At 37.1% G+C, this 11,993-nt stretch overlaps 2 protein-coding genes across 6 annotated transcripts; one reads left to right on the forward strand and one right to left on the reverse strand.

Annotated features, from left to right (window-relative positions):
* Positions 1-2,807: 2,807 nt before the first annotated feature.
* Positions 2,808-4,359, forward strand: tcta (T cell leukemia translocation altered). Its single transcript, XM_079460137.1, has 3 exons — positions 2,808-3,206; positions 3,324-3,378; positions 3,909-4,359. Exons 1-3 carry the CDS (start codon positions 2,996-2,998, stop codon positions 3,949-3,951), a joined length of 309 nt encoding a protein of 102 aa, XP_079316263.1. The 5' UTR covers positions 2,808-2,995; the 3' UTR covers positions 3,952-4,359.
* glyctk (glycerate kinase) lies at positions 4,111-7,870 on the reverse strand. 5 transcript variants are annotated; one of them, XM_079460135.1, is made up of 6 exons: positions 7,401-7,634; positions 6,265-6,672; positions 5,988-6,139; positions 5,479-5,654; positions 4,684-5,359; positions 4,111-4,582 (listed from the first exon to the last, which is right to left on the reverse strand). In XM_079460135.1, the coding sequence occupies exons 2-6, from the start codon at positions 6,624-6,626 to the stop codon at positions 4,575-4,577; spliced, it is 1,374 nt and encodes a 457-aa protein (XP_079316261.1). In that variant the 5' UTR covers positions 6,627-6,672; positions 7,401-7,634; the 3' UTR covers positions 4,111-4,574. The 5 variants fall into 5 exon arrangements, with proteins under 5 accessions (XP_079316261.1, XP_079316262.1, XP_079316259.1 ...); XM_079460136.1 differs by having other exon boundaries at positions 7,105-7,419; XM_079460133.1 differs by having other exon boundaries at positions 4,111-5,359; positions 7,401-7,870.
* Positions 7,871-11,993: the final 4,123 nt, after the last annotated feature.

Raw genomic sequence — 11,993 nt, forward strand, 5'->3', positions numbered from 1 at the left:
GTAAAAATATGAACAGTGTGAAACATAAATATTTAAATATGACCACGCTACATTCCCCCCCCCCAAATGGCAATCATTAACTGTAAACACCTACTCGACGGTTCTTAAACAGCTACCTTCCTTGTGTTTCTGCCTTGAGTATCAACAATATGATTGTTTAACCTTATGCGGCTTATAGACTAACAATTCATCGGTTCATCTATGAAACATTAACTGATAGATGGGTTTCTCATACTTTCTTCTGCTTATGACAATCTCTATGTATTCTAATGACTAGATGTTTTGCATAGGAAATTCTACTCTTGTGTAACAGGTAAGATCTGACACACTCAAAAAAGGCATTGAGGTTTGTGTTCAATGAGTGATCTGCACATGGGGAAAAAAAGTATGTTATACAATATGTGGCTGACGTGTTTTTCCAACGCAAGGTTGTGGGTTTGATCACAGGGGATTGCAGATACAATGTATAGGATAATGCAAAGTAAGTCGCTTTGGATAAAAGCGTCTGCCAAATGCGTAAATGTAAGAAATAGGCCATGCGAAGGAAAAAAACAACTGCAACTTCTCTTTGTTCTTTTTGCAGAAAACACTGCAGAGCTCCCGTCATGACATAGTGTAGATTTGATCTTTAAACCTGTTCCGGATGTCAAACACACAAAAAATGTGTAGAGTGATATGAAATAAAAAAATAAAGATGGTTGGACTATCTATTGTATTTGCTTAATTGGGTGTTTCCCCCAAACCTCAAAAACAAAATGATGTCTTTATTAGACATCTTACTCTGCTTTGAAGGTAAAAATAGAAATGAAAAGGTGGTGGTGGGGGGGACACATGAGTTGGAACAATGACTCTTGGTTGACCTATTTTTGTACATTGATATAGTTTCTGTCTTTTTATCAGCTAAAATGAAAGAATGCTATCTATTCTAAAGGTGACATCCTGAGTGCACTGACATTGGTTATATATATAACCCATTATGTAGGGGCAGAACTACATAGCATTTGATTGGACAAGAACATTTATGAAAACCTGAAGTTCAGAAAGATCTCATCAAAATTGTAGACTCAATGTTTTGTAATTTTTTTGAAAACTCCCTAATAACCTTAAGGTGATTGTTCACCCATTTACTTGCATTGGTTTTGAAGTGAATGGGTACCGCCATTGTTACGGCTACCAACATTCTTCAAAATATCTCTTGTGTTCTGCTCATGCAAGTAAGTCATACATGATTGAAAATCAAGGAGTAAATTATGACAGAATTTTACTCAATTTAAGGCTCAAAACTTTAATTTAACAGAGACTTCAATCCGTTATTGTTATTTTACTTTCTTAATATTCACTTTTACTTACCGTGCATGATTCATTAATGAATGCAATTGTTTATGTAACTGGGTGGAATAAAACACACGCAAATCAAAATACGTTTCTGTAAATTGGGGTTTAAATCTGACTGACATTTTTAGAAAAATGTACAGCGGTTGAAGGGAGCAATAGAATACACAGGAAAAAGTATATAAGATATACAGAACATAATATTCTCGCGGGATCCCAATGCAGTCCTACAGTAGATGTCTCATAGATGTATTGCAGATGAACAAACTATGTCTTGCAGATGTAAATGCACGTAAATAGAAGTTTACCAGATGTTTGTGTGCTATCAGGGAATATTTTCAAAATGCGAATATTGTGGAGCACACTAATTTACAGATATCCTTAAGGCTTGCATACTCGTAATTTAGATTTTAGTTCTGGGTAGGAATATGTACAAAATATGTGTTATTTACGCTGCAAAGTTGTTAAAATCTACATATTAAAATCAAGATGTCATATTACAACTTCCAGTTTAGAGGAATTCAAATAGTTTACACTATTTTGTGTGTGGCTTCTAGTATTATACATATTATTATATATATCATCATATTGCAGTTATCCTTAATATCCGGACCGAGAGACATAATAATATTTATTATAAACCATTTAAAACATGACTATTTTGGTGGTTGAGAAGTGGGTCTTCATTTGTCGCTTTATCCTCTAATATACTTCATTTTAACCCTTTCCGCTCCACGCGTGCTGCTATTTTATTAACCACACCGTTTTTATCTACATTTAGCATTATTGATCAGCATTTAAACATTTGTGACCCTGTGAAAACCCAGGCTAAAGTCTCATAATCAAATTTATTATTAGACAACAAGTATCAAAGATTAATTTCAAGCATTAATTTTACTAAAGATTAAAAAAATTGGTATTATTCAGTCAACATTGAAGATATTGTTATATTTTCACAGAATGTAGGATGATTTTATGAAGGACATTTGCCGGGTTTTCACAAGCAGGTTCACATTTTGTAATGAACAACGTTTTATTTGGGAAATTTTTTAAAGATAGAACTAGTTCTGGTATGAAAGTTAAAGGTGAAAATGGCAAGGAAAGGCTAATTTAGAAAGTAACTTTGTTTTCTGTTTATGATTTTAATTGTTACATTGCTGTTTGCATGTTGTCACTAGTTTTTTTTCAATTGACAAATATGAATTATCAGACTTCCATTAAGAGGGCATGCCCCTGAAGCCACAAAGCCTATATATACATATATCACAATATAAAATAAATGGCCTGATAAAAGATGATATATTTTATACAGTATATCCAACTAGACTAAATTGATTAAATATTTATTTATTTTCAAAAAATATATTGTCCTGTCCTCCGTTTGGAAGAAATTATAAAGACCAGACCTCGTGGAACTTTAATTGAATACCCCCGTCATGCAGCATGTATGTATTTGGCTAAACCCTCTCTCCAGTCCGACAGATGGCGATGATGTCTGAAAAGTACGTTCGCGCTTACAATTGATTATCGCGTCGCTCTGAGAAGAAGACCGCGGCTAAGCTTTGTTTATTTCAAAGATGAATGCTAAAATATATGTTTCCCAAATCAATTTTAGGCGTGTAATTTGAAATTTGCCCGATCATGTGATATACCAAACCGCAGTATGGAGGAAACGTGGGATTTTGAATTCGTCTCTCGTATGGTTGACAGTCTGGTGTCCTTTCTGTCCGAGTTCGTGGACGACTGGCTGGCCAACGACATGAGAGTGGTAGTGTTTAAACTACTGTTCAGCTGGCTTATCCTGAGTCTCATAGCGATCCACTTTGCGTGGAAAGTGTACGGAAACACTGTCAACGATATGTACTACAGACAGGGTGAGTATAGGCTCTTCAGCGGATGCATATGGATTGTGCGGAGTAATGAAACGCTGTTTGTGTGAATCGGTCTAATTTGATGTTGTTTATTAAATAGTAAATATAGATATTTCTTAGGTACTGGAGGACAGAATGGTGGGACCCCTGACACAGCCCCTCACATGGGAGGATGGTAAGTGACACCAACCCCTACTAAAAATACAGATTAATAACATCAGCTATGTACCCTTGAAACAATTGAGAAATGTTTTAGATTCGTGTTAGATTTGATGGTGGTCTAAAAGACAACAATTTACCAATAGAGACCTACAAATGTCGTTATATTTTCCATTAAATCCATCATGATTCATTTAATGGTTTATTTTGTTGTTCTTTTCTTTACAGCAGTCAACGGGTATGCACATTGGATAATAACTGTCCTTTGCTTTAATTTATAGTAAAATTGTTTTTAAAAAGTAAAGACTTGTAATTGTTTATATTTTTATATTTTTAACAGTTTATCAGCGTTATGACTTTGTGTTATCAGTTCACTACAAATGTTGTGTGTTATAATTCAAGGTGGTTAACAACATTAATATACAATGGTGTGTATTACATTTTGTATCACAAAATGCAATACACTTTATTTGACCTTACATTAAAATGTGAAAAACAAAGCAGTATCAACTATTATTTTTTACCATCACTTTTTCTTTGTTCTAGGGAGAGTGCAGCTGGTGATGGAATGAAAAGCCACCATGAGTGATGTACAGTGACTGTACTGAGAGCACAAACTACCTTGATAGCTGTGATGTGCTGTGTCTGTGACGGACTGTGGTACTTGAGGCCAAAAAGCATGTACATGTGCTCGAACTCATGCAGACTGTAGCTGTGTCCTGAAAAAAGAATTAATGGAACATGACATCTAGTTCTGGCTCTTTAATTATGTTTTGGAAGCACGATTTGAATTCTGAGTGTGTAGAAATCATATGACAACTTAAAGTTTCTCGACAAAACAATTGTCCCAAAGGTTCAGTCGTTTGGTCTGTTTGTAGAAATCAGATTGGATTGTGACGTAGGATAATCGTACTGTACAGATTTAAGACATCAAGTATGCTTTCAGGTGTCGACTGCTTGGTTTTTGCAGTAAATCAAATAAAAACTATTTGTATTTAGTTGTTTGTGTGTTTTTTTTAAATAGGATTTCCATTTGATTCATACATTTTCCAATAATTATAAAAATAAATTTCCAATTGACTATCAGAGTTTATCCCTCCAAAATGACCACATAAATCCATATAGAATCAAAGAGCTGGTGAAGGCAGCATCATAACATGCACATCCATCACATTGGTGCCTGTCAGTCCAGGCATGAGTAACCGTCGCCCTTCAGAGAGCTGTGAGAAAAACGTGAATGAATCATTATTTGTAAGCGTGCTTTCAACGTCCAGACCTTGAGACTTGGCCTCATCCATCAGTTCACCATCAGTGACTGCACCTGCAGCATCAGTGGGTCCGTCCTGCCCATCGGTTCCTCCACTGAGGAACACTGCTCCATTCCTCACTGCACCACTAAACTCAAGGCCCACCTGCAGGGCCAGCTCCTGGTTTCTTCCTCCCCTGCCCTTTCCAGTCAGCTGCACAGTGGGTTCTCCTCCAGCCAGCAGACAGGTAGCACCCCAGCCTTCATTCCTCTCCTTTTCCAGTACGGTCAATGTACGACACAAGTCCCAGCTTTCAACCCCAACCTCTGGTCCCAGTTGGAGGATCTGTGCAGCAAGCTCTGGAGGAGGTTCTCTCCCTGGGTAGCATGCAAAACGCGAGAGCAGGCCGTAGAGTCGCGCAACAGAGCGGACGTCACCACACACCGCTGGGGATAGAATCACAGGCCGGAGCCCTAACTCACTGGCCCTGCGGCTAGCACACTCAAGTGCAATAGTGTTTGAGCCAATCACAATGTTTAAAACGTGATCTTTGAACTCTTGTGGCTGTTCTTGCACTTGGACAGTTTTACTAAGCACGTCTTTCACAGAAGAAGGTAGAGAATCAGATAGTTTGTAACGATCAAGGATAGCCCAGACCTCCTCTGGCCGTGTCTCACTCCTAACTGTTGGACCGCTGGCTATCAAATCCAGGGGATCTCCAATAACATCTGATAAAATCAAAGCCACCACCTTAGAGAAGATATAATTTCAGAGTTTAAGTAAATATTTAGCATCACAGGGTCATGCTTTACATTAAATACATTTCACTGGATCTTTATTATTTTATGTACTTTATATCATAGTGTTACCTGAGCTGGGTAGGCACGTTGGGCCAGGCCTCCACCCTTTAAAAGGGACAGGCCCCGTCGGACTGTATTTAACTCTTGTATTGTGGCCCCTGCCGCTGCAAGACACCGTGTCACATCCTGTTTCTCCTGTAGGGACATGGGTGGAGCTGGGGCAGGTAAAAGAGCAGAGCCGCCACCTGTATACATGTATAGTACAAAGTTGAAACGTCAAAGATTTCTAGTGCGTTTTTTCAACATATATTGTAAATACATCACATTTACATTTAGCAGATGCTTTTATCCAAAGCAACTTACAAAGAGTTCGGGGAGCAACTCTTTTTCAATGTGCAAAGTAGTTTTCAATACTACGTGAAAAATAGCAACTGATTATTTAGCAAAGGAAGACCCTGCATTGTGTGAACTTGATGCATTGCATTTACACAACTATAAAAGGTGTGGAATTTAGGAAAGAATAGGATGATAGGAATCATCTGAAATTATTTTATAGATTTATGGATGAGTCACAGTACCAGAGATGAGCACAAGAAGCAGATCTTTCTCGGTCAGGCTGCTGGTCAGTTCTTGAATACACTCAGCTGACCTCTGGGCATTTGCATCTGGTAAATTGTGCTTTGCTCCTTCCATTACTGTAATTTTACTGCTGTTCTTAAGCAGCATCCTCCTGAAAAAGACATCAGTTTCTTAGTGTCTTCCATGTTTAACTTTGTGCAACCTGCATGAACATGCATGGTGTCATAAAAGGTCAAAAAATCTTTGTTCAACAATCGCACATAAAAAAATACTTACTGTTTCCCGTGATTCTGTAGTGTATTCTGGATACCTTGAGGCACACTGACCGCTCCTTTAACTAGATGATCCCCAACAATCCTTTCTGTCTCTGCAGCCATCCCCAGGACTGCTTTACCAAAGCCCACCACGTAGAGATTATTGCTAAGTGTGAAACTCTGACCACCCACTAGTAATTTGTTCCCATCTCGCTTCAGACCCCTCCGGACCACTATGTCTGGCTGCACACTTTCAACCGCTGCTGAAAACACGGCTCGGGCTCGCTTCTCTAATGACGACATACTGCGAGAGTGTGAAGCTATCCCCATCCACGGTGGACGCCACAAGTGAAGAGAGCGAGAGAGGGCGAGAATCTGAGCCATAAACAGATTAAACGATCCACACCGAAGGAGAACAGCCGCACAGTCCCTGTGGGTAAAAAGACATTTATTAATAATCAATTACACAGATGTTCATGGTCGCTGATTGATGCTGAATGTTGGTTTCTAATTTATTGTTGTTTGAGTTACAAGACAATATTCTTAATATTAATTGATCAGCATTACAGATATGTTGGGTTATAAATAATAAATGCATATTAGTGTTGTATTAATATTATGACATAAACGTCATTTTATTTAACACATAACCTAAATAAAAATGTTGTTAATATCATTGAAGTACTCCGGATGCCTCTCACAAATCAAAGTCTAAAAACTTAGACAAAGCTTAACTTTGATGGCCGTCAATGCAAAGACATAATTTAATGCAAATATATGTAAAAACTGAAAATCAATAAATATAAAATAGCATTCTCCGTTCAAATAACACCTCAAAACTTTATATTATATTTTAACTTACCAGCACACCGCCTGGAGATCCAAACTTTTTAAAAAGTCCAACACTTTTACACAACAATCCTGCGCGCGCTATCTGACGTGCATTACACTAGAGCTGTGTACAGAATGAATAATGATTGACTAAAGCTTGACCATAGGGCACAGACATTTTTGGTTTCTGGATTCACCAAGGGTCAAAGGGATGTGATTAAAGGCCGACTAGGGTCCAGTTTAAGGGTCAGTAATGGACAAAATAAACACCGCTGATGTAAACGTCTATCGTCACCAGACTCACCACAGACAGTCGTTTAACGTTACCTGTGTTGTTCCAATCTCCGTTCTGCTGACAGTCAAGCGTTGTTATTCAACTCTTTGGTCATTGGACGACGATAGTTTTGCCTCCATTTCTTAATTTGTTATTCATATAATGTTTATGTGAACGCTTCACAATCGCTTGGTCAGTATTTGTCATTATATTTTAATAATGATTGTCCGAACCGTTGCTAAACGAGTTCATAGTTGGCGTGATCACGTGCTAACATTTATCAGCTGGTCGGGATGGACCAATCACAGAGTTTGTGGCTACTGAGAAGTTACTAAAACACTTGCCGTACAAGAGTTAAGTTTTAAATGTAATAGACTTAAACCTAATTATTTCAACGTGTACAAATGTTTCCAAAATATCACAACAAGCCAGGACATTTTTATAAAAGATCCTTTCAAAAGAGATCACGGAGACGTGAAGGTGTCCCTCCGACAGGGGGTGCTTTCCGCCGCAAGTCAAAGATATGGTCGAACTCCGTTTTTAGTTTTTTATCGTTTTGTTTATATTGTTATTTTTATTTTAATGGAAAAAGGGTGTAACCTAACAAGTATAATAGTTACATTTAATTACTTTCGTTCCGAGGCTACAGTGGAACAAATAATTGAATGGCAATGCAATCTATATAATTTTGTATTGATTTTGTATTAAAAAGATAACTTAATAATATAGGGGAAAACAATCAAATTAATTGAACACGTCGTATTTAGACCAATATGGGCCTTCTGTTCATATTTTGGGTCTGGAAAGCAATAGCTTTATACGTTTAATATTAAAATAAAAAATAATGATAAAACGCAATATGAATTCAATGAGAGTAGATGCGTTTTCTTCTCGTTATAGTCACCAGGAGGGGGCAGTATTCAGCAGTCAACATCATAGGCATGAAAACATGCTCTTGAATCACACCAACACCAACTAAACTCACACTAACGTATGCTCAACTGTGGTCACACTTCACAAGCCTATTTGTGGTACTAACAAAGCATAGATGAAAGCATCATACTGTGCATGACATCATCCCTTCTGTAATCAGAGTCTCACAGCTCCATATTTTTCTCACACCCTTTAGGAAGGAGCAGGGAAAGAAGATAAGTAATACCACAACCCCTTATTACGAACTAAAATCCATTTTTCATTGTGGATGGAAAATGGGAAAACTCAAGAATACGGCCATTGTTTCATTAGCGATATTTGTATACATTACAGTTCATTGCCTTAAATAAAATGTCACAATTTTTTCAAAGCTGAGATTTCAGGCTGCAATCACTATTAAGAACTTAACCTGAAAGTGTTTATTGTGTGACAATAACTAGAAATATTTTATGTTTTATTTAACACCCCAAGCAGCAAAAATGATGTACCTCATGCATCAAAAACCTTATGCAGCTGTAAAGTTGTCAAAATAGATAACACAACGCTATCTGACAGCGCTGCTCTCTTTTGTTTGCGTTGCAGTTCACCGTGTTTGTTGTACTATCTATTGCAGCACTTTTTGTGTTGTCGTGGATAATTGATGTACAGAAAGCGACATAATTCTCAGGTGGCTGCAGCTAGCAGATGGGAAGAGGTCACAACGCTGGCTGGTATTTCCATTCTGCAGTGCTAGTGACCCTCTGTGTTAACAGTAACCTCAAATGCCTTTTGTTATTTGTCCTTGCGGCTATCATATGCTGTGTTATTTTATAAACGGCTTGCAATTGGACATTTTCCATTAGTGACAACATGTTTTGGTCATTAACAAGAGTTAGAATCATAATTAAAATTGAATTAATAAAATAATGTTAATCATGTAAGATGTTTTTAGTGTTTTTATCCGGCTTTCCTTGAGCTGTAATGCAAAGTGCGATTCAAGACTTGCATTTGTCAAACCCAAACACACTGACGTTGTGAACGCGGGGAAGCCCTAAAAGAGTAACGCAATAAGAATTTGATGAAATTGTACAGATTGCATAGAGACGGCAGGTGACTTCCAGCAAATGCTAAAAAGAGGCTGCGATTTATGAATTTCTCAGCAATAAAGAATATAATTTGCATGACCAAGGGGTATCTGAAATCAGTACAGGGTACAAGCGTAACTCTGAGGTGACTGAACTCTCACTTTCAGTAAGTGACTAAGATGTATCACTTTACTGTGTGCAATTAGATCTTCTCACTTTTTCATTTAAGCCGATAGGGGAAATAATGGTAACTGAAGAAGATGGAAACCGAATTAGCAGCCCTGAATACTTTATCATACTCCATTTCACATTCATCGTTGCGGGTTTTCTCTATTGCACCATCGCTCTTGTTGTTCCATTACAGGAGAAACAAAGAGAAATCACTCATAAATGTGTTTGGCTTATTGCCTTTGTGCTTTAAATATCCTGAAGCCCATGGCTGTGATCTACATTCATATAACATGCAGAATATGCATGAAGCAAAGTTCTTTGATGCCTTGTATCTGGTGTTTGGAATGTGAACTGTTTTTTTACTGACGGCACACAAAGCCAAATGCTCAATATAACCATAACGCATGCAATAAGGTTTGTGTGGAGCAAGAGTATAAAAAATGTTTTGGGCTATGCGCCTGTTATTGAAAAAATAATGAAACAGAGGGTTTATGTGTGCAAGATCAAATCTGGATATGTGAGTTAATAAACCAAACTTGACAGCCAGTTTGTTATTGAATGGAAAATAGCAGCTATTTTGGTCCTTGTGTGTTTTTCTGGTAAGGTAGGGTTAGTAGATTATAACAGAATTTTAACAGTAGGTTTGACTCCATTGGACTGAACAAAGGTTACATGTTAATGTGTGTTTCAGAATTTTCAAGCTTGTAATCATGCAAATTAATTTTATTAATATTTTAATTAATTTTGTTTGGAAATTGCATTCGAAATCCACTTGCCTCTAGGCAAGATAACCAACTGTATATCAATACAAATGCCCTCAAGCTGACTGACCTTATCTCACATTACTGTTGAATGCTCGCTCCAGAATGCAAAAATAAAAATATCTTGCTGCTTCTGCTGGGCCTCACAGACAAAAGGAATGTTTCAAACTTTCTGTCTCTCTTCGTTATCTTTTAAGGCTGATTATTTTTGTGATTATGCCTTTGCCAATTATTCCAGCTTGTCACTGTAAGACCATAGTGACCCTCTGAAGTCCTTCTCTGAAGACCTTAGATCTTCTGCGTCGGATAAATGGGGAGTGACGGCTTCATGTTTTCACAACAAATTGATTCAATAGAGGAATTAGTATGTCATGGAATGGAAGAGACAGCGTAACAAAGACAAAGGAGAAATATGTGGATAAAGGGGTAAGTGAGATGAAAAGTATATTGGTGATGGTTTGAATTCTTATACTTGTACTAATACTTGACATTTATAAAAATGTTCTTATGAAAACCGATATAGTGCCCTTCTGCTTTAGGGAACTGCTGGTGGCAATATTGACCAAAAAAGTTTTTTTTTCAGTGCCCATTTGTTTGAATATCTACAAACCTGCTTTACAAGATAAAGGATTCAATTAAAAAATTCTAGTCAATATACATTCTCTTTGGGCTTAAAACAGCAAGCAATTTAACAATGTTTTTTTCCCAATTATGTACCGTTTTATATATAGTTCAATGAACAGATGCCTTGACAAATTTACTCTTATATTACATGCATTAAAATACACTAAGAATCTATACACACAGTTGTTACGTTCTGTTACGACATTCTCAACCTGTCTGACTTTTTTTCTTCTGCAGAACACAAAAGATATTTGAAGAATGTTGGTAATCAAACAACATTGATCCCCATTGACTTATACATGGACACAAAACCACATTTCATCGTATTGATGTTTCAAAGAGAGAAAGAAAAAAAGATTTTTTTGTGGAAGTATCTGTTAAATGCTGTTTACTCTTCAACAACGAGCCCATAAGAAAAAGCTGCTTTGAAAATGTGTTAACATTACTCAAATGTATAAATGCTGTTTTTAAAGGCATTTTAATGTGGCATATACTGTAGTTTATAGCATTCAGCAATCTTATTTTCAATCAGAGGAACACTGGTTTTTGCTTGCACAGTTGTGAATGATTGACATTTAACAATGACGACGATAACATATCATTCTACAACCACATCCTGTTTCCTGTTTTCTTTGGTAAGGTGGAACCCAGATTATCTTCTAAGAATGGAGAAATCCATTAGTCAGCACATTTGAGAGACAGAAAGACAGATATAGACATCATATACCTGGGAAGGAAGAACTATTGCCGATTAATAGACAAACATGCCGTAACCGGATTCTTTTTTTATATATCGGTGCATAATATGTTTACAGTTTCACTGTTACTTAAAACAGACAGCTTCAAGGAATCAACATTGTCAAATATTCTACTTTTCATTGGAGTGACTCTTCGTGAGGTGATTGTAACAGTCATTACAATAAAAATGTTTGAGGAAAGGGAAAGCACAGAAGTGCAGATGTCACAGTGTTATGTGTTAAGGGAACCAGTGAATTTTCACTTGGTGTAAACAAATCTTACTGCTTTTTAAACTTAGTGTAAATAGCATCTGTCGCTATTTTCACTAAATAGCCGCTGCCAACCCCCCCCCCCA

Source organism: Barbatula barbatula, assembly GCF_947034865.1.
Source record: "Barbatula barbatula genome assembly, chromosome: 7".
Lineage (NCBI taxonomy): Eukaryota > Metazoa > Chordata > Actinopteri > Cypriniformes > Nemacheilidae > Barbatula > Barbatula barbatula.